General features: G+C 36.2%; 1 protein-coding gene across 1 annotated transcript in view; it reads left to right on the top strand.

The window, feature by feature from the left end:
• The window catches only part of HDAC2 (histone deacetylase 2), a 23954-nt gene extending 417 nt beyond the window's left edge, over positions 1-23537 (top strand). The window contains exons 2-14 of the mRNA XM_039728819.1: positions 6874-6986; positions 7318-7435; positions 8299-8373; positions 8673-8811; positions 10583-10724; positions 15012-15104; positions 15203-15311; positions 16745-16885; positions 18863-18971; positions 21080-21210; positions 22102-22257; positions 22953-23010; positions 23210-23537. Of these exons, the coding sequence (XP_039584753.1) occupies positions 6874-6986; positions 7318-7435; positions 8299-8373; positions 8673-8811; positions 10583-10724; positions 15012-15104; positions 15203-15311; positions 16745-16885; positions 18863-18971; positions 21080-21210; positions 22102-22257; positions 22953-23010; positions 23210-23240 (1415 nt within the window). The 3' untranslated portion in view covers positions 23241-23537. The remainder of the gene's footprint in view (positions 1-6873; positions 6987-7317; positions 7436-8298; positions 8374-8672; positions 8812-10582; positions 10725-15011; positions 15105-15202; positions 15312-16744; positions 16886-18862; positions 18972-21079; positions 21211-22101; positions 22258-22952; positions 23011-23209) is intronic.
• The last annotated feature ends 3383 nt before the right edge of the window (positions 23538-26920 follow it).

Consider the following 26920-nt stretch of genomic DNA (forward strand, 5'->3'; position numbering starts at 1 on the left):
AAAAAAAAAAAAAGAAGAAGAAAAGTTGAGACACTCCCCTCCATCCGCTGAGCAGGGAGGCGTTGAAGCCGCTGCTGTTTCTGGCTCCTCCCCTGCAAAGAAAAGTCCGGGCCATGTGTAGTTCTGGCACCTGGTGATTGTGGAGCTGAGGCCTTTCCCTGCCTCGGGCTTTCGTACCGAGGTCTGGGGTACGGAGGGACAGGGGCACTCTGCCCCCTCCTCTCCGTTCCCCGAACCGAACACGGATCAGAGCAGAGGTCTGGCTCCCGCGAGCCTCCCTTCCCGCAAAACGCGGAAAGTTGTGTGCGTGGGTGTTTAATAATAGTGGAATTTGAGTCGCATGTAGGCCCTCTGAGTTTGCACACTTGTGTGGTGGGGACACGGGGGCTTGCGATCTGCGTTGTCAGTCATGGCGAAAAAGTGCTTGGTTTGAGATATTTTCAGCAACTTGTTTGCGGTTTTCTCTGGCCGCAGCAACAATAACTTTTCGTTTTCCTCTTGAGCTTGAATTTATTTAGCCCTTTTTGTACTGGGAGGTGAGCAGGATGGGCAGATTAGTTAAGAGATTTGATTAAATTGCCTCCTATTGTAACAATTTTGTATAGTTGCATCTGAGGCTGGTCTTGGTAGTAGCCAGGAAACAGAGGCTGATGATGTTCAGCCTTAGACCTTTGGTGTTTTCACCGTTTTGGAAGTGAAGATGAGTGGCTAAACCCACTCAGGATATCAAAGGTTGTGTTGCTGTAGCAAACCTGCTATTCTTTGGAAATGGCAGATCTTGTGGGGCCTGTCTTGGCTTTTTTTTAACCACACTAAAGGAGGCAGAGTGGTGGTTGCCGCCCCCTTCTCTTTGTTGCTAGCACTGGTTCTTTGTTCAGCCTAAAGGGGAAAGGAGGCCCCTGTTAGGGATACTTTTGTTGAGGCTAGGATCTTACTTTTCCTAGGGAAGAGGAATAACTTTTCGCCTTGTTGAAAGAAAGGCAACAGTGATAGTTTGGAAGCTTTCTCTCTGAAAATATTTGCTTTTTTTAAAATCAGTTTCCTTTTTTTTTTTCTTTGATAAAGTCAGGTAGCTGTAATTTACTAGATGTTGATGTATTGTTTTTCTGTGATTACTGGATTTGGCTACTCGATGCTAGCATTAGATTCCCTTAACAACCAAAAAAGCTATACTGGTGAAGAGTGCGGAGAAACTGGAAGAGGAACAAGTTTGGAGGTGGCAGGATAATGGTGACTTAAAGCACTTACAGATCATCTCTAAACTAGGGTAAATGTTAATAGATTAAATATTTTCTCTAATAAAAATAAATTAAATATTTTCTCTACATTATTAACTAGGGTTAATAATGTAGAGAAAATAATATCTGTTGTGCCTTAAAATAAATATTTTATATGTGAGAGAAACAGTTTTATAATATTTTTGATGTCTCATTATTTGTGTTGCCAAATCCAACAATTATTTTACATGTCTTTTGGAAATAGGGTTATTAGAAGAAATTTTAGAGTTTATACCTAAAATAAATATCCTGATGCTACTGTGTGGTTCATCTGGAAATTGTGAATATTTCTAACTATTGTACCAGCAAAGCCATTGAATCACAGTGAAGGGGGTGTTTGAAGCCTTAAATAACCCAAAACAAAAAAATACTGAGGTAGTGGTATGTCTCTAAAGGAATGTCATGTCTGAAGTAAATTACCCCTTTTTTGGGTCATAATTGGCTCTCCACACATACTTTTACTCTTTTTCTTAAAAGTTACAGACTGAAAAGTCTTGGAAAGTTCCAGAAGCATACATGCATACCTTCTGAGATGCAATAAACTTCCCCCTGCATTTTGTGAAACTTGGTGTGAATGTCATTTAAGGCTGATTTTTTTAATTAGCTTGTCATTTTCTCAGTGTATTGCTGTTACGTTTTTTTTTTTCTAAATCAATACTTTCAATAGCCTCCATACTGTACTTGGAACCAAAACGCTTTGAGTAAACAAAGCTTGATTTCATTACCTTGGGTTTGCTTGTTACAGAAAGTCAACCACATCCAGTTTGCAGAATCTTCATTGCTTGTGATCATGCTTAGGTCAGGAATTTTGCTTAGATTTAAACCAGAATACTATGGGAAAAACTAATTAAAATACAAATTAAAATACTGGAGTGATCTTCCTTTAAGTATTTTTCATAGATGCTTCTAGTCGATACAGCTTAGCAAAGTGTGCTGCTCACACTGCTAGATGTGGAAAGCTATCATAGCTTTTATTTTAGTCTCTTACCATATATCTTCTGGTCATTGTCAAGATTTTGCAGCATTGTGGCTCAGGTAGTTTAGCTCTTCCAAGGTGTTGTACAGTTGCCCACAGCAGTGAGAACAGACCCCAGATGGTCTTTCCAGCTCTGTGCTCCTGCACGGACCAGCACAGCTCTGGAGAATCATGCAGCAACTAGTGTTACTGTGAGTTCGTGTATTTGTTCCATGCCAGTGCACTAGCAGTATTGTCTAGATTGGTTCTTGTGCATAATTTAGTGTGGGTGTTCAAAAGCTCTACCTTCACGAAAAATTTGAGAGATCTGCATCAGAGTTTGTTGGTTCCACCCATAAAGACGAGACTAAACCTGTTTTAGTAGGGCAGTGTGTTACTATAGTTGGGCATTGTTTGAGTAGTACTTCTAGTTAAAGCTTGCGTCTACAGATAAAATGAACTTGGACTGGAGTGTTTTCTGGAAATTCATCAGTAGTTTGTGCAGTGCCTTCCAAACTTGATGGTGTCCAGTCTGTGCTCAGGGCTCAGAAGTCAGATCTTTGCTACTCTTCTGCTGGCTGCTTAATTTTAAAACCAGAACAAAATGCCCAATCCTTCAGAAACTAGTGCTGTAATTTTAGGCATGTTTAAATAGCTGTTTGTTGGACTCATCAGGCATTGATGATCTTTTATTTTACATTCAGCTTTACATGAGTTCACCCCTTTGTATGTCAATTCAGTGTAACTGCTGCTCTTAGGATATGTTTTTTCCATGTGTTTTCCAGTGTGGCAGTTAGGTTTCTTTGCATAGTGCAGTTCTGAAATCGTTTCATCACTTCATGGTAACTATACCTAAAATAAGCAGGGATGTGATGCATGTACATAACAGTTTATCAGTTAAAAGTTATAAAGTAATGTAACATACAAGTTAAAAAGTATTAAAAAACAAGTGTAGATGCCATCTCCGTCTTCATTCTCTCTCTTCATTCCCTCACTTCAGACTGCTTTGTAATGGGTAAATTTAATGGTGTTATTTTTCAATATGTCATAGTAACTGGAGAAACTAATACTTTTTTGGGGACATAGCTTTTATTAGTTGTGTCATTTTGGGCAGAATTAAAATTCCTTTAGGACATGTAGCCTCTTGTATTTTTCTATGTGTTAGAATATTTTCTGTAGGCCTTGCTAAAGTCCTGGATAGAGAAGTGGGTGTCTAAAACTTATGCTCATCAAAGGAATCATGGTTTATTTTCATTTGATAGTTCTTGTAATTTTAGCTTGAAGTGAGAAGAAAATAATTGCATGAATTGAGAAGAAAAAACAAATTAAAAAAATATATCTATTTTTGAATCCAAAACATGACATTATATGTAACAATTGACAGGTAGGTCTTCTGTATCACATAGGGAACAGTGTGGGGCGGTAAACTCCTATAGTATTAAATGGGCACTTGGTTTGTCTCTTCTTAATTAAGGACTCAACTTCAGAGATTTTATGTTGCTACGTCACAATGGGAGCCATTTACCTGGCATTTTTACTGATATAAAACAGTAAATGTCAGTTTTTGAAGCCTTGCTTTGAAAGACTGATAGATTTTAAAACTTTTTGGACATACTGCTTTGCATTTTTTTCTCTTCTTCATTCAGTTACATTATTTTTTTTTTGTGCTTTCCATGTATTCCCACACTGGTAAGTGGTATACTGTGCTCATAACTCTTCTGTGTGATTTTTACTTCTATATTAGTAAGAATTTACTTTTATATTAGTAAGTATAAAGTCAAGTACTCATGCTATCTGCAATAGTAATCTTGTGAGCTTGGCCTCACTGTACCCATTCCTCATATATATAGGTTTTAGTCAGAGTTAGTCTGGCAGATGTTTCTGTACAGCTTTTTATCTTCATCAGTGAGTGAGGTGTCCCATCCTCACACACACTGGCTCTTGCTACACCTTGCTTTTCTTCCCAAAGTGCTCTAGTAAGTCTGTATCACATGGAGAAGAGATATATAAATTTCAGGATGGAGTGTTTGTACCAGGAAGTGCACCACCTTCTTCACTAGGTGAAGCAGGAGAGACTTTTGACAACTTCACTTTCATCGCAGTATGATGTCTCTGTGATGGGTCCCCTTCATGATGTTGGTTGAAAATCAAGGTACTAATGAAGAAAGAGGATCTTTCATCTTTTCTTTCCTCACTCCTGCCTACATAGGCATCACTAATCCCTTGATGCTTGATGGGCTTTTTGTCCATATGCTTTAAGAATTTTTTTTATTAAGCTAATGCCAAAACCTTTTTTTGTTGGTGATATTAAGACCTGAAAAATATAAATGGTATTGTATTGTCTGTTGCTAAAGTGTATTATATTGATATCTATTGTTAGTCATTACTACTGGTCTCTAATACAGAAGAATCAGTATTCTTCTGCCAGGTACTCACCTACAGAGCTTCTGTTTGACAAATAAACTCCCATTAAATCTACCAATATGCCAATTCTTCTAAAATTCCCTTTTCTGGTTAAAAAAAAAAAAAGAAGGACTAAAAAATGTGTTTGATTTATTTATATAACTGTATACTGCAGTGTGTGGTAAATAGAGTATGCATAAGCTAAAATTTGTTTCTTTGGTTAATTGCGGTATATTGAAGGATATATTGCAAGTGTATTTGGGAAATCTGTTAATTTTGGTTTTTTTCTCTATTTCATATGGGAAAAATAGTACAATTACATCATACATAAGACATAAAATAATTCTTATAATTCTTAATTGTATGCTTCCCCATCCATCAACATTCGTTCTGAAATGTCAATGATGACTATAGAAGCTGAAGTAAAGGTGAAATGATCTCTTAAAAACACCCATTTTTAAGTCACGGGTACATTTGTAATGAAGTTTCCTCAATAATACAATTATTTGTAATCATTATTTCCCTAAAAATCTTAAAATTTAAAGCAATTACTAGCCTGAAGATTTTTTAAAATCTGGGACTTAACAGTAACTTCAAAGCATAAAGTAGAGCTAGTAAATGGTTGTTTTCATCTTCTAGGCATTAGTTTCAAAGAGCTGTGATAGATTTTTTCCTAAACATCAAATATATAAGGTATTCTTTTGTAAAGTGCTTCAAAATGTTTTTGTTGGAAGGAAGGAGTTTATTTATACTCTTTATACTTTTGCTCTTGACCTGCATGTGACCAAACCTATAGGCTTGCAGTAAGTAACTGACAAAAAATGCTATTCTTCCACTTAAGTACCCAAGTTAGAAGGTCCAAACTCTTCAAAGTTCTTAATGTTAAAACTTGGTATTTCTATTGTTATGGGATAGCTAAGAGCTAGGTATTGAAGGGTAATTTTTCTACATCTTCTTGTTATGGTACATTAGATTATATTTTGTAGCAGGCCCCAATAATATCTGTTTTCTTAAGTATCCTTACTCTCCTTGTCTCTTTGAAAACTGAAAGCCTGAAGGATTTTAGAATGCTTTGAAACTTTTAATCTTACTGTAATACTTGTTTTTCTTGGTAGCTGGTGATGCTACTGCAAGCTGATGTTTCCCCTTCCTCCATGAAGCCCATGTTGAAGAGGTGAAACTAAAGCTGTTTCATAGTAGTGCTGCTTCTTACCTCTGACTGATAAAATTTTCAAAATAGTATGACATTGAAAATAGTGTTTCTTTTGTTCCCAGTGGACAAGGCAGAGCATGTTGAAGGATGTGAAAGAAAAGTAAAAAGTTCAAGAAGGTAAAGTTCAGTAATCCTATCGGGAAATTGGGTCAAAAAGAAAAGAGGTGCTATCGTGAAGAGGTGTTTTAGAAATCTCCAGCTGAAAGCCATTGACAACTGGATTTAATTTATAAGCTTGTTTATGTTTCCAGACACAGTTCTGTTTAAAATGGTTCATGTGTTGAGAATGTCAGTGCTCAAAGTGGGGTTGTATGTCTTCTAACAATACCTGAGCTCAGAAGAAAACTTGGTACTAGCCCATGATAGCAGCTATTCCTTACTTGGAAATGAGTGTCAAATTTGCTGTCTTCATTGTGTGCTTAGTTGATCTCCAATGTAACAGGCTAATCTGGATTATAAGGTTCTTGTTAAACTACTGTGGGTCTCCAGCAGCAGGTCTGCTGAATGTTTGTGCATATGGTTGCCACAAGTGGTTGCCACAATGGATCTGGGTGTAACAGGGTTAGTAGTTAAGAACAGGCTGAGGATGGTGTCATCAAATCAGCTCATGCAAAATGGTAGGTTCTACTAGGGCCTCTGTTGTGATGCTATGTGGCAATGCCATCAGTAGTGTCTCCTCTCCTCTTGATTCCAGTTATGTTTCCCATTTTATTGTTCCATTCTACCCACTGTTGGGCCAGAACTTCACTCTTGATTTGAAACCATGTCTTACATATATTTTGCTTTCCCACTATTGTCTGCTTATAATCAAAGTGTTAGATTTGGCTTCTTTTTTCCCCTCTGTTTCTGACATACAGCATTTTTTTCACTTTTTGCATTCTTTTTGAAGTAGACAGTGTTCCCTTTGTGGTTTTTTTTTTTGTTTTCTGGAATCATACCTGTTTACTTATCTTCTGAGAATGATTAAGGGGCAATAAAACTTGTTTTGTAATATGAATAGCTATTCTTTTGTGTATTATTGGCAGGTGATATTGGAAACTATTACTATGGACAAGGACATCCAATGAAACCTCACAGAATCCGAATGACTCACAACTTGCTGCTAAACTATGGCTTATACAGAAAAATGGAAATTTATGTAAGTATAGGCAACACGATGTCCACTGAAGAATTTTAAGTTATTTTTAAAGGGCTTCAAGTATTGTCACACAAATAAATGGAGAGAAGTGGAAGTGAAAATAGAGAATACATAAATAGTGTATTCAGAGCTCTTGTTTAGAAGTGAAGTGGTATTTAAAGCAAGTGTATATCACAACAGAATAGCCCTTGCTTTATGTAAAACACTACTACTATTGTTTTCCTTTCACCATTTTCCCTTCAAAGTAGGTGGGACTTCTTTTAAGTTGTCTGTTTTAACACAGTTTTGCAGAGCACTCTGATTTGTTTCTTTAACTTGTTCTTGTTATCAGCGACCCCACAAAGCAACTGCTGAGGAAATGACCAAGTACCATAGTGATGAATACATCAAATTTCTCCGATCAATAAGGCCTGACAATATGTCTGAGTACAGCAAGCAAATGCAGAGATGTAAGTGCCAACGTCAGGCTAAGTCTATGTGTACATGTTTTTATGGTTAGCATTGTTTGAAGCTCAGTATCCACTAGAGAAATATTGTAACAAAAGTAAGTAGCATGCGCCTGTCTTTAGCTACACTTTTCCATGAAAAGCAGTCAGCTTGACAAAAATGTTCTTTAAGCATGTGTAAGGATTTTTGCCTCGTCTTTCACAGGGTGTATTCTAGATGTGAAATACTGCTGCTAATACTAAGGCTTGACGTGCAGATTGTGAACTGTTTGTGAAAGTGCCTTGAGATCTTGCTTAAAAAATACTAGAGGAATAAAATCCATGTGTGAAAATATGTTTAAGTTAATAAAAGAACTTGCTCATTCCTCTTGGAGGGAGATAGTAAAAATTGTACATCATTCACTGTTCTCCTTTCTATTAATTTATTCCTTTAATTATAGGAATAAGCTCCAAGTACTGTTAGGGCTGCAGTTTGACAGCTATTATATCAATTTTAAAGGCAGTATTGTAACCTCTTTATGATGCCTTATTGCCAGCAGATTATTTTTCTCAGTAATTGTACATTTTTTAACATGACCTGGGTTAATCAGCATTTCTTCAAAAATCTAAGAATGAACAAACTTCTTCTTTAAATGAGGAGACAAATCTTCCAATAGAAACAAAAAAGAATTTAAAAAGAAAAGAAAAAAGTTACATGAGTTATGCTATTAGGACTCTGTATTGTTTTCAGTGTTTAAATTCAGCCTGACAAATGAGATGGGGGATAAGTAATTAAAATGTTGGATGAATTATGCATCTGTGTTACCCATGTGTGTATCGATGCTGTTGGAATGGTATTTTTTTTAAATGCTACGTTTCTTATACAGTTAATGTTGGAGAAGATTGTCCTGTATTTGATGGCCTGTTTGAGTTTTGTCAGCTGTCAACTGGAGGTTCTGTTGGTGAGTATAGGTTGCTTGCCAACTATTTTATAGCTTTATTGGGTTGATATATGCAACTTAAAATTTTGATTGTGCATCTAAAAATGAAGTAAATATAAGGGGTTTTTTATATATTTAAAAAATAATCATATCAGTTACTGACTGTAAAATACGAGATGTGTCAAGTATCTTACTCAGTTTCAGTAAGAGATTTGTTCTAAATCAACTTATTTAAAAAATAAAATATTTCATGTAGCAAATTTAAAGGCAATCACAAATTTCTGATTCCAGTTGCTTTCCTTCTGTGTGTCTTTTTACAGCTGGGGCAGTAAAATTGAACAGACAACAAACAGACATGGCTGTCAATTGGGCTGGGGGACTTCACCATGCCAAGAAATCAGAGGCATCTGGTTTCTGTTATGTCAATGATATTGTGCTTGCCATCCTTGAGTTACTGAAGTAAGTATGTGATAGGCATAAGCTAAAATTATGGAAAGTGTTAAATTCAGATATTTAAATGTTTGAAGATATGCATTGTAGTTACTATTTGAGTGAGTTTTCATAGCCCATGTTGAACTTTTACAATTTGAATTAAGAAAGCTCCAAGCTTTGCCTGGTTCGGCTTCATCAAGATATGCAAAATAAAATGCAAGCAAACTGAAAAGACAACTAATAGGAGATAAATCCAAGCAACAATGCACTCTGTAAAACACCATATGCTGTAATTCTAGATGGTGGAGAAGGACTAGAGTAGCAGGCTTCATAAAGGGGACAGGCCTATTTGCTTTCTGTAAATATTTCTGTAAAGTCTCCCTTTACAGAAAAGGGGACAGAATAGTGGGCTAGATGGATCACTGCCCTGATCCCTTAGGACAGTCATTTGTACTCATAATCTTACACCCATTTGGTTTCACAATATGTCTTCTTGTTTCCTGTCACTTGATTTGTTACTGAATCAAACAGGAATATTCAGGGAAGATCATGCACTGAGCTTCCTTGGATTATTACATGAATTAATGTGGCTGGTTTTAATAAATAATGAAGTTACAAGTGTGCTGCTGTGACTGCAAAATAAGAAAAAAGAAATAATGAAAAATGATCATATAACTGACATTAAACAGTCAGTTATGTTTCACTAAAATTTCAGGTCCTGAGTGCTCCTTTTACTGCTTCAGAGGACTGTATCCCTACTAACAACACATAAATCCCATTTATTAGAAAAAATATTTTAGATGTTTTACTCTTGTGAGTCGGACAGCTGATTTTGCTGGTGAGGAATGAGGGAAGTAGCTGCAATCTGGAAATCTAGAGATGGAAAATGTTTCTAAAGACACTAAGAATAGTTAATATTAGCACACTAAGACATTCATTTTAATGGGCAACATATATTCAGGAGCTGTCTGCAGTCTATGAAATACAATTTTCTGTGGTCCAGTCTTGAATTTTTTAGCTTAATGTGCTTGTGAAGGAAGGAAGGAATCTTGTGAATAGTTATGGGTTGTGTAACCGTAGGAAACTGTCCCTGAAATTATGGGTGCTCACACTCTCAGTACTGTGCAAAGCATGATGAAAATGCATCTTCTGATGACAGACTTTGTTCTTTACTGGAAAACATAAAATTTAAGGGATACTTATTGTTTCTAGTGCTCCAAGGCTTAAAATAAATCCCTTATTTTTTTAACCACCTCAAACTGTCCTGAAATTTACAGTATTTAAGAAAATAATAAACAGTAGTGTAATACATTTATGCAAATTCAAGTGCAATACATTTGAAAAGAAGAATGTGCCTTTCTTTACAAGCTGGAGAGGTGAAAAGGAAAAGTCAATATAAAATAAGTATTTATTTTTTGTGAACTTATGGAACACGGACTGTTTTGGTAATTACTGAGAAGGCAGAAAGAAAGGCCTTGGGGTTAATGAAGGGGGTGAATTCAGCAGATGTGGACAACAAAGCAATGTCAGCAGAAGCATGAGGCATAGCTTCTATGGAGTGAGACAGTTCATGGTAAATACTAAATAAATTCCTTATTTTGATGGAGATAAACCTTTTAATGTTATTCAAACTCTGTTGAGAATTCTAAGAGCGTATGGTCAAATCAACCTAAATCATCACAGTATCATAATCTTGGGTTTTTGTGTCTGGTTGGGGTTTTTTTGTTAGTGTTTTTCTTGTTTGCTCTCAGTATATTTTGAATGATGATTTCTTATATGTTCTGTATGTTCTTTCTAGGTATCACCAAAGAGTGCTGTATATTGATATTGATATCCATCATGGTGATGGTGTTGAAGAAGCATTTTATACCACCGATCGTGTCATGACAGTATCATTCCATAAATATGGTGAATATTTTCCAGGCACAGGGGACCTTAGGGTAAGGTTGAACATAAAATTTCATTAGGTGATAAATTCCCTCTTATTGCCTCCCTTGTAGATACGGTTTTTTTCCACTTGACTAAAATAACTATGGCCAATAATGGTATGCAACAGTAAGTTTTCAGAAAAAATGTTAGCCTAGAGTGATGTATTAGTTGAGAAATCTTAGGAAAAATAATACAGTTTAGTAGGGAACTAAAATATTCACTTCTGCATGAAATTAACATCTTCACTTGCGGATAAATAGGCTGAAATCTTTTTTCAAATATCAGTTCAATTCACACAGATTTTGGAGATCTCTCTGAGAAGACAGTGTGGTGTATTTATGATTATCTGTACATTTAAATTCTGCAGTTACAGTAAAAAGTAGTTGTTTAATCACCCTTTAACAGTCACAAACCTTAAGTTAAAGTTTGAATTTAGTATGTTCTATTTGCCTAGTAATAGAGTTGACTCATTTTGGGAATATTTCTTATGTTATGAAGTGTGTTTTGAGTTCTCATGATGCTCACTACCTGAGAACTTCAGCATGCCCCATAGGGAATTATGCACTGAGCATTACAGCTAGCCTGAGAGAGGGAGCATTTGCCCATGAAGAATTATCATTAAAGCTGTTGTAGAACCTCTGGCAAAGCTGAGACAGGAAACCAATTTTCCTGGCCCTTCATATTAATTTTAAGTTAGTCATTGCTCATGTTAGACACTTGTCTGTTAGAACAGGAACTTGTTCCACTTCACAGCTTGAAAGAGTATTATGAGTATTAGGATTAATATATTCCTAGCTTCAAACTCATAAATTAAATCTCTTTTATCAGAGGCACTCCCGGGATATGATGTTCCTCTGGTGTTAGCAACTTTGCATATTAGTTTGTGCATACAGTTAGAAACCTTTTTTAAAAATTGTAAACACTTCTAACAAGTTGGCCTGCGAAAATGCTGTTTTTGGAAAAAAATTATTGTTTTCCTAATATATTTAAACTGATCCAGAAGGTAACAAATATACGTGTTCCAGCTAATACTCCTGAAAAGTGTCTTTCCCAGCCTGTTGATGATACCCAGAAGGCACAGGAGTGAGTGAAAGTTGAGCAGTGGGGTGCAAAGCATTCAGTTTAGTGTGGTTGTTGTTGCTGAATGTTATTATGATTGTTAGATTCTGTTAAACTCTGTTTTAAATTGATTTAGGAAGAAATCAGATTATTTTTATCTGTGTGGTTTAACTCAACTGGCCACAAGGTGGTAGTGGTGCTTCAAACTAAAAGCAGCTCAGACCAGGATGTTTATCATGTCAAGCTGTTGTTGCTGAATTTGGCTAGATTTTTTTTTTTTGGAACGGTTAGATATCTTGGCTTTTTAGAAGCAGCACTTCCCGTTGACAGGGAAGTTTGTGGACTCTTCACCTCACCACACCCAGAACAAAGAATTAAAAGATAGCATAGTTGAAATAAATGGAAGAATATTTTATGGGTTTTGGGATTTATTTTTTCAGCAACGTCAGTGAAAAACCATATCTCAGGCATGGCAGCTTTTTTCCTGAGCTGCTGGTTAGGATTTTGAAATCAGCATTGTCTGCATGCAGGCTTTAGCAGGCTCTATTGCAATTATTGCATTGCCATAGGGATTTTTCCTATCTCCAGATATTGCAAAGTTAATTGAACTGAAGGGAGAGCTCATTCTCTGAAAAGTCAGTGTTTCTTCTGGAGGCCAGTATTGTGTTGCTTTCTTTGGCCTATCTTGATCTGCCATTGATGGTTATTTTTATCAACTTTTCCAGCCAAATCGGTTTGTTTTTTTTCAATGGGCTGTTTTACAGCTTGTTTCTGTAATTCTTTAGTTAGTTGATCTAGTTTGCTGATCAGGTTACATCTATTTGATGCATGAACAAATCATGTGTAGAATGATGATACTGTGATTGCCGCTCTGTCAGTGTAGATGAATCTGAGGTTTTCTAGTTCAGCAGCTTTTATCCATTTTCTACTGAATGTATTGTTCAGTCTAAACTTCCAGTGTCCTCATTAAGTTATTTGACTTTCTGTAGATCTTGGATGATAGCACAAATTTTGCCATTTATACACACAGATAGATCAGTTGAGACCATAGTTCTCCCTAGTGGCCCAGGTTCTGTGAAGCTGTTTGATCTGTTGGTGAATTGGAGGGTACCAGAATGCTATATTGTTTCTTTAGGTTTTAAAACTAATGCAAGCGTCAGTTGCAACAAAGGTCCACTGAGTAGCTCAAGCAGTTACTCTGTTTAGATGGAGCTTGTGTGAACATTTGACTTTGCTGTGTTTTAGGATAAGATCAATTTAATGATTTTTGGTTTTTTAATCCATAAAGCAAGACAAGGAGAGGAACAAGGAGAGGAATGACCTCATCAATCATTATAGGTTAGTTGTTGACTTGCTGGAAAGCAGCTCTGTGAGAAAGACCTAGGGCTCCTGGTGGACAAGTTAACCATGAGCCAGCTGTGTCCTTGTGGCCAAGAAGGCCAGTGGTATCCTGGGGTGCATTAGGAAAAGCATAGCCATCAGGTTTAGGGAAGTGATCCTGCCCCTCTGCTCAGCCCTGGTAAATCCATATCTGGAGTGCTGTGTCCAGTTCTGGGTCCCCAGCATAAGAGGGTCATGGGGCTCCTGGAGTGAGTCCAGTGAAGGACAACGAATATGAGGAAGCAACTGGAGCATCTCTCTTAGGAGGAAAGGTTAAAGAAGTTGGCTCTGTTTATCCTGAAGAAAAGACACAGAGTGGATCTCATCAATACTTACAAATATCTCAAGAATGGGTGTCAAAAGAATGGGATCTGGTGAATAAGGGGCAATAAATAAAAAATGAAACACAAGAAGTTCTATCTGAAAATTAGGAAAAACTACTTTGAGGGTGACAAGAGCACTCTTAATAGTCCAGTGAGGTTGTCACGTCTCCTCTGCGTATACTGAATACCCACCTGAATGTGATTCTGTGCAATCTGCTTATCAGGATGTTGGATTAGATGATCTCCAGAGGTCCCTTCTTCCAATACTGGACATCTGTGATCACCTCAGAAAATTCAGCATGTGAAAGTCTAGATGATTCAGTCTGGGAAATTCTGGATAACTTGTACTTGAGGTCAGCCAGAGCTGAGTTCAGCAGGGATCTTTAGTGTCACTCATCTTGCAATACTATGATATGTTAATAATGTGTTGTGGGCAAAAAAAGTCAACTGTTAACATTGTATCTGTGCTTCACTGGGCCACTTGTCCCCCTTCTCATCTCTGTCCATTCCCTCTCACACCCCCAGTAAAGATTGGTTATTGGAAGTGGCACATTGCTGATACATTCCCTGCTAAGGAGACTTTGTTCCGGAATAGGGAAAAGTCAATGACTTTCAATAGATAGTGTTGAGAAGTTTAGTATTTGTATTGCTGGGTTATGCTACACGTGACTTGTAGTTTTTCTGGATATTTCTGTAGAACTGCTGCTTGATAATAGTTTACAACCAGTCTGAACGGGTGAATTCTCACTGTCTGCTCCACTTAGCTCTGCATTGCTTTCTGTCTGTGATGGTGATGAAATATAAGGAAGAAATGGGAATGTGTGTGAAGCAGAGATCTTTAGCTTTTAAGGCGATCATCAAAGTAGTAGTGGTTGGATTCAGGGTGTATTCACTTATTCACTTGATTTTTTTTTATAAACAAGCCTTTTCTCTTAATACATAGGTTGGCTAGGAAAGCTGGTAAGATACACTACTACAGTTCCTGTTTTGACACCTGATGGAACTGAAAATAGTTTGCAAGTTTGTTCTTTTTTTGTTTGTTTGTTTAAGAAGTCTCAGTTTCTTTAAGAGCATCTATAAGTGGCCTCTGTTGGATTTTTCTTCTTTCCCTTTTGCTGCAGCTACTTACTCATCCTATGTTTAGGGCAATAACGTATTTTTAAAAACTTATTAAAGTCCAACTCTTCTGTGCAACATTGAAAACATGCATACCAACTTTCTTTTCTTGGTTTTCATAATTCTTTTTGCTTAGCTATTATTACCAGATTAAACTGATTTGTTATGATTTGTCTTTTTGTCTTAAATCTTTGAACTAAAAAATTGAGTGTACTTATTTCTATTTTAATCTTGGTGTCCAACTCCTACACTGTAAAATGATTTTATAGGAGAACAGGAATCAAGTAAACTCTGCATCTTATCCCTCACAGATATGTATAGTGATACAGAATAGCTCAGCAGACTTGTTTAGCCTTTTTCATTTTACCATTCTATGAACTTCTGTGTTTGTATTAAATAATTTGTCATCTTTGCTTGTAGGACATTGGTGCTGGAAAAGGCAAATACTATGCTGTCAATTTTCCAATGAGGGATGGTATAGATGACGAATCGTATGGACAGATATTCAAACCAGTGAGTGCTTTGGTTTTTGTTTTTAAGCTCTCTGAAGACTACTAGCTTTGTATTTTAATTATGCTAATTATTGACTCACTGTTTTATATTGATTATAGATTATATCTAAAGTAATGGAGATGTACCAGCCCAGTGCTGTGGTATTGCAGTGTGGAGCAGATTCACTGTCTGGGGACAGACTGGGATGCTTTAATCTTACTGTTAAAGGTAAGCAGAGAAGTGTCTGTTTGTTGTCTGTAACTTCTTACTTATTAGAAATCTCTACCCTTCATACTGTTTTTCAAGACACTTGTATGATGAGGACTGGAGTCACAAAGATTTTGTTCATTACTATGATTAATCACTTCTTTCTTTGCTATACAGGGATGGCCAAAAGAAACCCAGAAGTTGGCTCTTTCTTTCTGTCCATCTAAAAAGGTTAAGAAGCTTGGTTTTCCATGCGCTTCCTAGCCACTCAAGTGATTCCCTTTCTTCTATGTGCAGGCTTTCTGTAGCTTTAAAACAGTGTCCTGGAAGGACAGGACAACAGGCATCTGCAACTCTTAAAATGATGGGCAAATAAAACTAGTTAGTAGTCAACTTGGTAGGACTACAAATGCTAAACATCAAACACCTTGTTAGTTGTAAAATAGGTATTGCTGAAGTGCCAATACTTCACTGCATTGTTAAATTTGTACTAGTGTTTGTTATACTGAGCCATATGTTAACCATCATTTTAATTAATTCTCATAGAATTAATTTATTTTAGTATTACCTAAGTTGCTATCTGCAATTTTAATTCTCTAAATTGGGATGTTATTTAGCAAGTAGCATAACTATTACTGTTGTTGTTGTTATTGTTACTGTTGTTATTATAATTTTTTTTAGTGACAAAATATTAAATGTATAGCAAACTTTTGGTAAGCCTTCAATCCAGCCTGTTTAAATCATGGGTTTTCTTGGTTTTGTGGGTTTTTTTAAATGCAACAATTAGAGTTTTGTAGGCAACAAAATGAAGTATAGTATCTGTTGGGTCTGCAGTGTTTCAGGGTTCTTTTCTTGATTTGCACCAGGTGGCAAAGCTACTTCAGTTGCCCATACAGCTCAGATTTTTTTCCATCTTACATATCTTGGAAACCAAGAGAGCTGCTGCCTCCTACAGATGCCTTTCAGTATGCTGTATCTCCCTGGAGTGTGTACTGTCTTGGCACCAGTTCACTCTGTAAGCAAGACTTAGCAACCTCTAATACAGGTTCAAATTTAGAAGTAGAAAGGACCAAGTACTGATTTTGTTTTCCCTTCTTCCCCCATTTCATTTGACTGAGAAGTTATCCCTAAATTTGTCATCATGTTGTATGACATCAGTTATGAAAATACGAAACACTTATTCTAGGATCATTTCAGAACAACAGCAGTAAACCATCATGCAAAATCTCTGAAGACTGGGGTGGATGATGTTCGTTATGTTTTGTACATTTCTAATCTGTAGGTCTTGACTTCTTGTGAGGTTGTTCTTAGCTCTAGGGGGAGACAACTCTGTTTGAATCAATTCAGTTCTTACTTGTTAAGTGTGACTGCATATGTCTGATTTAATAGTTTGTTATATATTTTTCTGTTTAATAGATATTTTGCATATGCTGTCAACTCTTTTTGTTTTACAGGTCATGCTAAATGTGTGGAAGTTGTAAAGACTTTTAACTTGCCACTGCTGATGTTAGGAGGAGGAGGCTACACAATTCGTAATGTTGCTCGATGCTGGACATATGAAACTGCTGTTGCCTTAGATTGCGAAATTCCTAATGGTAAATATTAATATTTTATTAAGAAATAATCATGGGAGATTTTAAGTAAACATCAGATATTAGTATATCTAGCTATAATGCATCAGTTTAGAATAAACTAGGTAGAAAATTATTGCTGGGATTTGGCCAATAAATTTTCAGTATCCTATGCACTAAATAAACGTAAGTATTTAGGGCTTTTTTAATGCCTTAGCAAAAGCTTTAAATGACTGAATCACTTTTCAAAAATTCAAAATGTAAAACTTATGGAACCTTACTTGTAAGTATTTCTAATATGAATATCATCATTATGAAAGAATATATACTGCATTTTGATTGTACTGGTGTCAACCTGTAAGTTGTACAACACAGATATGGTGTACGTAAGAAGTTATTGACTGTGCAAGTGTCCATTTTACTTAGCAAAAGTACTGTTTCTTCATTTTATCTGACAAAAGTAGCTGTGAAAGTGTATTGACTTCCACTCTTCCATTTAATTCGATTTTCGTTATACAAGCTATCTTAAAATTTAAAACCACATAAAACAAATACTTTAGAATAGTTGAATACTGATGTAATTTCTCTGAGGAAGATCCCTAAAGATCCTGGACTTCATTTACTTCTGGCTCAATATGCTCCTGGATATGCTTTTGGAATGCCATTTATATAAAATTGCTGTTTGGACTGATTAGTTGCAAATGTGTCACTGGCAGTTTTGCATGTTGAACCGCAACTTTTGCTGATAACCTTTTGCTATTCACATGTCTCTTGGTGGATTCAGTGTTTCTACCTGACTTCAGCAGAATGCTGCTGTCAGTGTGAAAAGACTATTTGGAATGTGCCTTTCAAGGTACATATTTTTCATGTCAAAATATATTCTTTGTCAGCCAAAGTTTTTGAAAACACAGTAGCAGATCCTTATCTTGGGACTTCTTTTTTTTTATCAGCATCCCCCTTTCAGTGGATTACACACATAATATACACACATATTTCTTTTGAAAACACAGTAGCAGATCCTTAATCTTGGGACTTTTTTTTCATCAGCATCCCCCTTTCAGTGGATTACACACATAATATACACACATATTTATATATATGAAGTTATTTTGGATTTTTTTAACATTCCTCTCTACTTTTTGGGTCCCTGTTATCTTTAATCTGTTCTGAGAAATAACCATGCATTTCTAAATGTTGGAATAGCAACTTCCTGTCTGCTTTCTATACACCTAACCAAGATCACTTATCCTGTAATAATCATAAAGGAAGAAAGACAAAGGGGACACTTAAAGATGGATTTCAGTGTCTTATTTCTTAAAGGTTCTATGGATTTTTTTTTATTTCTCTTACTTTATCTGGAAAGATACAGTCATATTCAATACAAAATACTGCAAAATACATCAATGTAAAATAGCTGTTGTCCTGGCTATGTAGTCTTCATCAACTTCATTTTGGTGGTTCGGTATTCTAGTCAGGGGACCTTTTTCTGTGAAAGTGCAAAAAGTGGGGTAAATAGGGAAACAGACAGGTTGAACCAGTGAGCACCACTGAACCAATATCCAGCACTTAGCAGGGATACTGAACTAACTGTGATCTTCAGCCTAATAAAAAGTATTAAAGCTTGTCCTGAAGGAATATTTTGAGTGGCTCACTTAAACCTTTCAAACTGGACTAACTTTGAAAACACCTACAAGAAATCATCAATTAATCTTTTTTTTCCTGCAGAAGTATAATTTTCAATTATTTTTTCAAATTTGTTATTGAATTCTTCAGTGTATAATTGCAGTTATATCTTTCTCTTTGTATTTTGCCAGCAAATTTAAGTTCTTTTTCTGAATAATTTAGAGGAAAAACACTGAGGAGTCCAGATGATAAGTATTGTTTTTTGAATGCTTAGGGTTTGATGGTTATCTAAGTAAAATTCTATCAAATCTACTGTTGTATTTAAAATGTTTAAAATCTTTTTTGGGTAACAAAGTTGTCTTGGTGTTTGGCTTATAGAGTTGCCATACAATGACTACTTCGAGTATTTTGGACCAGACTTCAAGCTTCATATTAGTCCTTCAAATATGACTAATCAGAATACACCAGAATATATGGAGAAGATCAAGTAAGTAGTGATTTTCTTATCTATCAGGTAGGTCATGTGGATCATGTTTCTCCACAGGTTTAATTGTTAGGCAGTTTTGAAAACTGTATACCTTTCACTGTTCACTAAAAATAAGTACTAGAATAGATTTGACATGTTTTTTATTTCTGTCAGGGTTTTTGTGGAAGCCTCTCCCTCCAACAGAATGCATACTTATGAAGTCTTATGACTATAAATATGAAAATTTATGACCCAGCTTGGATTTTTCCTTTTTCCAGCATCTGAAAAGATGACTGTTTTATTTAGATTCACATTCTAATTTTGTAGAAACTTTATCCTGCCAGGAAAGAAGCTGGTGTGCCATGATGACTAGGATTTCTAATTCTCAGCTCCATGTCTAAACATGGACTGAGAATGTTATTCTTTGTAGCTGTCAGTTGCAAAAATAAAAAGTCATATGTGAGCTAGAAAATACAAAACTCTGGAAAGACAGTGATATGTGTGCAGGCAATTGAATGGCTGTGATCTGACAAATCCACAAGGTTTGATTAGTGCTCATTGATGAGCTATGGTGGTTGTGTGTTTTTAGGCTGTGCCACTTTTGATATTTAGTTTATTCCTCCTCTCATCTTGACATTTTCATTGGAAACAAATAGTTTACTTCAGGGATGAAGTAATGCATATATAAAATCAACTTTGTGCTGAACTGGTAGGATGCAGTTGGTTAGCCTGAAGTACTCTTGGTTTACTATGGTTTGTTCTTGCTCTGGGTTTAAAAGAATGAACTGCCACCCCTGACCTGAGTTCTAACAGGCTGTTAATGGTACAAATTCTTTTGGTTACTAAAAATAGCTGAATAAAGATGTGAAATTGCATGTATTAGTTTGCCAATACCTGCTATAACCTTTAAAACTTCCAAATTGCAAATTTCGCCAAAGCTGTTAAAATACTAATTTTTAAGTGATTGGTATATAGAGTGTGATGGGTGTTCATAGCACAACTATATCAATCACAATCAAATTAAAGGAGTTTATAATGTGTGATGGGAGAAAAAGCCCACTTATTATTTGTTAATATAGTTGTACAAAATTTCTCAGCAGTAATGTAGTTCTCCAGCTGGTGATCTGCCAGGCTGCTTGCGTTACAGTATTGTTGATCTTTTGTGGTACAAGTAGGCTGCAAAACTTGCTACTACAATCCCAGGCAGAGATTGCTCTCTGTCAATAGAAAAAACACACTCTCACATTCTTGTAATAGCACCCACAAGATCAGTGACTCATTTTGGAGAATCCTCCTTCAGTTCATTGTGTGCTTTCACAGACATCTGGCTTAGGGAGCTCTCATGCATGGCAAAACTACTTTGGCAGGTCATGTGATTTAAACAGAGGCAGAGACTCTAAACATTCCGAAAAAGCACCAGTTACCCTTTAGCCCTTCAAATTGTGCAGAAGGATGCTAAGATAATAGTTGCAAATGCTGATATTTGATGCTTCCCAAGCCTGTCTTTCTACTTGCACTTTGGAATGATAGTTTTGAGTCCCAAAAGAAGCCCAGTATCCTCTTTTCTGGTACATGGTGCTTTGGAGTATAATCTATCACATCAGGCTGATTAGACAGGACAGAACTTGTCTCTCTTCTTCTTGAAAAAGCCAATAAGGAAACATATCCAGATGAATTAATTTTGTCATTGCTGCTCAAAGTTGGGAAGTCTTCATGCTTTTAAGTGTCTGACTGTCTTTCTAAGAAACTAGAGAATAGTGTATTTATCTAACTAGTGTATTTATCTAACTTAACACTCTAGCTTATTACAAACAGAGTAGTACTGACACCAGTTTAGCCCACATGGGCAGTACTTGTGCTGACCCTGTGGGGAATTAACAATTGAAGTTGATTGAAATAAGTATATGTAAAGTACAAAGAAAATTATGTTCAAGTACACTGTGGATGCTAATGATCTCGTAGGGATGGAAAACTTCCTGAACTTGGCATGCTAATTTTTTTAATTGAAAAATTAAACTGACTCTAAAGCAAAGCCAGGTTAACTTTGAATGCAGAGTTCAAAACTTCATAGAAATCCAAGGAAATGGTGCTTCTGTGTGGTAGTAACTTTCCTTGTCTGTCACTCACAGGCAACGCTTATTTGAGAACTTGCGCATGTTACCTCACGCACCTGGCGTACAGATGCAGGCCATTCCTGAGGATGCTGTTCATGAAGACAGTGGAGATGAGGATGGAGAAGATCCAGACAAACGCATTTCTAGTAAGAAATATGTTTTCGTGATAGAACATGTCCAAAGTTGTTTTGGATTTAATTGCTCAGAACCTAAGCTGTAGTAGTGTACAGTATTGCAACACTGGCACTTCTGTTTCCTGAATAAAAAATTTTGCCTCTGGTCTGTCACTTCTGATGTTTTTAAAGTGGCATCCATGTGCACATTTGAACCTCTTAAAGGGTCTAATGAAGTGCTGGAAGAGCCCTGTGTTTTTGCATCTTATGGAACAGCATGGCTATTTCAAATCTATAATAGATACTTCAGAAGACTTAATGAATTTTAACTAAAGAAACAGTAATTTACTTTTTTTGTGACTAACAAAAGACAGAAACTATGTTTCCTTTGTGGTAACATGAGATACAGTGTTTAAGGGGGAAAAAAAAAAACTTTTATTTTCTTTGCTGTGAGACGGAGATTTTCCATGTTTGTGACACTACCCTTGACTTTATTACCATAACCCTTCCATTAACTGTGAGTTGTTCTTGAACTATAATCAAGAGTTTCCTGCTACCTTTAGTCTTTTTTGATGGAGATTAGAATAATTCTATAACCTCTTATTAGTGCACCATCCATTTGCTAACTGTTGAAATAATTCTTTTTTTTCTCCTGTGATTTAGTTTTCAGTGTTTGAAATTTTATTTGATACATAGTTAAAATATTCCCACTATCCCCCTGTGTTTCTGCAAAGCTATTTTTTGGAAGTTATTGTGTGAGTTCCAGGGTATCTTGAAAAATACATGCTTTTGACTGTAATTTAGTTTATCAGCATTAAATTATTACAGTATATTACTACTCATTCTTAATTTGATAATTCTTTTTTACTAGGCCTGTTGTAGTTGGACTTTTTGATTAATTAATGTCATAAATCTGAATCCTAGTTCGAGCATCTGATAAGCGCATAGCCTGTGATGAAGAATTTTCAGATTCTGAAGATGAAGGGGAAGGTGGACGACGAAATGTTGCAGATCATAAGAAAGGAGCGAAGAAAGCCAGAATAGAAGAAGACAAAAAAGAGACTGAGGACAAAAAAGCAGGTAGGACTGCAGTGTGTTTTCATCCTATATTTTAGAACTGCAAATGTCAGTCCTGCCAGAAGAGAGATGTTTTATCTGGTAACAGCTAATTTGTTGTTAAGATGATACATTCTTTTCCATCATTTTAAAATCATCTATTTTAAATTAATCAGTTTCAAGATACAGCTGTTCAGACTAGTACAATATTTGCAGGCAAGGGTTATTGTTTCTTCCCCACAAGTTGAAGTCTTAGAGCCAGGGATTTGTATGACTTAATGAAAATAGAGATGAAAAAATGTGTTGGGCAAAGCATTTGTTCCTGTTTGCTTTTGTGGGGTGAGCCAGCTAGTTTTCTCTGAAACAGAAACCAGATAGGCTTCTGGGGACAGTGTAATTCCAGGGACTCTTGATTTTTCTAAGAACTGGATACATCTTGAGCTCAGGGGAACTCCAGGTCTCATTACTGCATGCCATCATTATGGCCAGTCAAGAGAGACCTTGTCTTGAGGCATTCTGAATCACTTGGCATTGTGCCCAGACATCTCCTTTGGATTTAACACTTACTTTAATATGTAACTAGTGACTTCTTATAAAAGCCAGTTTCCTCTGGCTAGAAATAATACAAAATAATAAACTTGGACATGCTCTTTACTTCTTAAGTATTTTAAGGCTTTCTTGCATCTTTTGGTATATTTAAAATCTTGTGATTTTTTCAGATGTTAAGGAGGAGGATAAAGCCAAGGACAGCAGTGGTGAAAAGACAGATGCCAAAGGGTAAGTACTAATTAATTAATGACATTTTTTGCAGAGTGTTTGTTAAGTCAGTACTGTATAATGTTTTTCAGTTCTGTGGAGATCACTTTCAGTTCCTCATAATACTAAATATTTTAGAATCAGGACTAGTAATTCAAAATTGCATTTCTAAGTCAGTTAATTAAAAAATAAAACTATACTTTTTTTTGCCTTTGTACAGAGCAAAATCAGAACAGCTCAGCAACCCTTGAACAAAAGATAGCCTCTCATCAGTTGCAGAACATAATACTAGAGTCTGAGAATACCTAAAAGGAGAAAAGTTTTCGTATGGAGAGAGACTGCTGATTTCATTTTGTACTATTTGGCATGGACTGTATTTATTTTCAAAGGCTTTGTTCTGTTTTTTGGCAAGTTGTATTGTGAGTTTTCTAATTATGAGGCAGAAATTCCTTTCTTCACCATGCTTTATGTAATAGTATTTAAAAATGGATGTGAGTTATTATGTTAAATGTCTAAACTGATCTATTAAAGTAATTTGCCTTTCCTGAGCTGATTTTACCTTTTTTGTAATTTTATCTTTATTAAAAAAAAAAAAAAAATTGCACGTGGTTGTTTTTTGTCCATCATTGACCTACAAAGAGGAAAAACTGTATAAATTAGGCAGACTTTTCTGTGAGTACCTAGTGAGTGTAAATGGACAGCTGGCAAACAGGCAAGTTGAACTGTGCTGCTTTCATTGACTCCACACATTCCAGTGGTTCCTACATGAGGTGCAAACACATGTATGGGTATACAAGTTAGATTTGAACAGGCTGAATAAATGGGTGAAGGGATGCTGGACTAATGTCATTGTATGAACTCACATTTTAATGGGAATGGTTTAATGGTCTTACAGGCTGATATTTAATGAAATATATAAGTTTTGAAATCAATATTTCAGAGCAGTGAACACAGAAGTTAGCAGAACTGCACTGCTACTCAGTATTTTTTCTTTTTTTCAAATACAAATTTTTCTTACTACTTTTTAAACTTATTTTCTCTCTGTGTTTGTGGTATATGTGGATATGGTGCCTGATGCACCCCAGGACAAAGCTTGCCTTTCTGGCTGCCAGGGCACTGCTGACTCATGTTCCACTTGCCATCGACCAGGACCCCCAGGTCCCTTTCCACAGCACTGCTTTCCAGCATCTCATTGCCCAGTCTGTCCATGTATCCATGCCAGGGGCAGAATCCAGCACTTTCCCTCATTTTGTCCCAGTCTCTGCTAGGCCTTCCTGCCCTCAGGGGAATCAACAGCTCCTCCCAGTATCCCTTCCAGTCCTGCATCCAAATAATTTGTGAAGATGTTGAAGAGCACCGGGCTGAGATTGGAGCCCTGTGGGAGACCCATCAGTGACAGGTCACCAGTCCGATGTCACCCCATTCCCTATAACCCTTCATCCCTGACTGGTGAGCCAGTTGCTCAACCCATGGCTTGATGTGTTTATCCAGCTGCATGCCTGACATTTTTTCCAGAAGGATGCTGTGAAAGAAAGTATTGAAAGCTTTAGTGAAGTTACAAAATATTACATCAACTGCATTCCCTTGATCAGCCAGATGGGTTACCTTGTTATGAAAAGGAATCATAAGTAGCACTTTCCTGCCATGAAGCCATGCTGACTGTGACCAATGACTGAGTTGTCTTTCAGATGTTTTTCAATATTGTGTGAGGAGAAAAGTTTTATTATCTTAATGATATGCTTTGGTTTCTGTTTTTTTTTTAGTCTTTGATCTTTCTGAACATTTAATTTGGATGCTTAGGTAAACTTAATAAGGGTTAGATCCTTAAACATGTAGGGAGAGTGTTGAAAAAACTTTCTTCCAGGAAAGTATCCATAAGATTCTCATTAGACTTTGTCTTACTCTATTGGAAAATCACGTTTAAAATTTTACTGCAGTTCGGTGTAGCTGACAGGTGATTCCCTGCAATTTGCATGATCTTTTAAACTACATTTTCCCAGTGATTTAAGTATTATGCTAACTTGTTCCTATATATAACTACAGAGAATACTTAAAATTCAGTTCTATAAAAATTAGTATTTAATTTTCTGCTTCAAGTGTTTGTTACCTCTTCATCTGAAGTTCAGAAAAGGATGGCAATTCTCTGTCATTTAAGACGCTGTTAGTTTTAAATAATTTGTGGATTAATTGCTGGTTCTGTTGGAAATGAAGACTTAAGTATGAGAGTAGAATTTGTGGACTGCAATATGGTATTTAACAGGACAAAACAGTGGGGGTTTTTATATGGACTAGACTGTTGCTGGCAGTGGACCATGACATGTTTCTGCTAGACTGAGAACCTCTTCAGAAATACCCATGTGATGAAGTGTTGCTTCTTTGTTTCATTTGAAGGGAGGTAAGTAAGGTGCAAATGCTGTAGGCCCATGCTCTGGCCAAATGGTCTGTTTGACTTCCTCTTGTCTTATGTTACTTCTCAGCTCACTTTTTCTGAAAAAGAACGCAGAGAAGCAGACAAAAAAACCCAAAACACACACACACAAAACAAACAAAACCAAACACACTGCTCCCCCTCAAAAAAACCTCAAATGAAACCAACGAAAAAATTACAACCCACTCCAAGTGGAAAGGTGCTTTACTTAATATTTTGAACATTCTCTCTGCAACCTTTGTGTGCTGTAAAGGGTTATGGTCTATGACTGACCTCTGTGAGTATTGGGGAAGAATGTTTGGGCAAGGGATTGGATGGTTGCTGTAAACATTAACTTATTTAATCTTTCAGTGAATCGTATATGCCCCCTTAGAGCTCCTAGAACTTCAGAGATGCTATTTGTGATCTTAACAGTCTTGAGGAAGAATTGCTGCATTTTCTTTTTCATGACTGAACCATGGATTCAGACATAAGTCCTTTCTTTTTAGCAAATCTTCTTCAAAATGAATTTGTAATTGTAGCCAAAAAAGTTGAATTTATAACATGGTTTGCTTTTATGTATTTGCAAGCCCCACAGAAAATACAATTCATGTGCTTGCAGTTTCCTATTCTTTCAATGGGTTTCATTTTGGGAACATGAGTTTGTGTGTGGGGAGGAAAGAAAATCTGCAAGTGAATTCAGAATTTCTTTTGCTCAGAGCATAGAATTGCTTACTTCTGTACATTTATCTATGCTAGTAGTTGAAGATGGCTGATGTGGCTGTGCTTAGCCACGTTTTCAATGTGATTTAGAAATCTCTAAATAGAACCATATTAGAAAGGGTTATTATTTGTGGTTAATAGATGTTGCAAACATACAGCCTGTAAGATACTATCCAGAAAACAGCAGCAAAAATACCTATTATCAATATAGTTATCAACCATGGGACTTTTTTTTGTTTTTTAAAGAGTAATCTGTAATAATTATCTACTTGTGAGGTGAAGACATAGAACATGGAGACTAATGTGTGACCATATTTGGTCATATTATAATTCACTCCAAATGTTTGAAGGTTGACTTCAACAAATAGAATTGTAAATGCAAATGCAAACATCTGTGCTTGGGTATGGTTGAAGCACTAGCATGAATGATGTATTTGCAGAGGAGGGGATTTGGTGAAGTGCAGCTATCAGCCATGTTTCCTTAGCACTATGTTCTTTGCTCCCCATCCTGTGGCAAGAGAGTAGCTGCACTCTTCCCTCTCTATGGCTGTGTCTTGAAACAGCTTATATGAGCTTATTTTTAAAAAATGTTATATTCCACACTCAACAGTAAATTTAGTGAAGTGTTCAATTCTTTCCATCTTATCTTAGAAAATACTCTATCTTTGACACGGCATTCATTTTAGACAGATGACCTGTCTAAAACAAGCCATTTAACCTGGATACCAGCAGGCAGAAATAAAGAATAACTTCCTAGATTACGAACTTGTATTAATAGCAGTCTAGGCCTAATGTTTTCTA

The sequence above is a fragment of the Passer montanus genome, unplaced genomic scaffold, assembly GCF_014805655.1.
Source record: "Passer montanus isolate IOZ18808 unplaced genomic scaffold, ASM1480565v1 scaffold11, whole genome shotgun sequence".
NCBI lineage: Eukaryota > Metazoa > Chordata > Aves > Passeriformes > Passeridae > Passer > Passer montanus.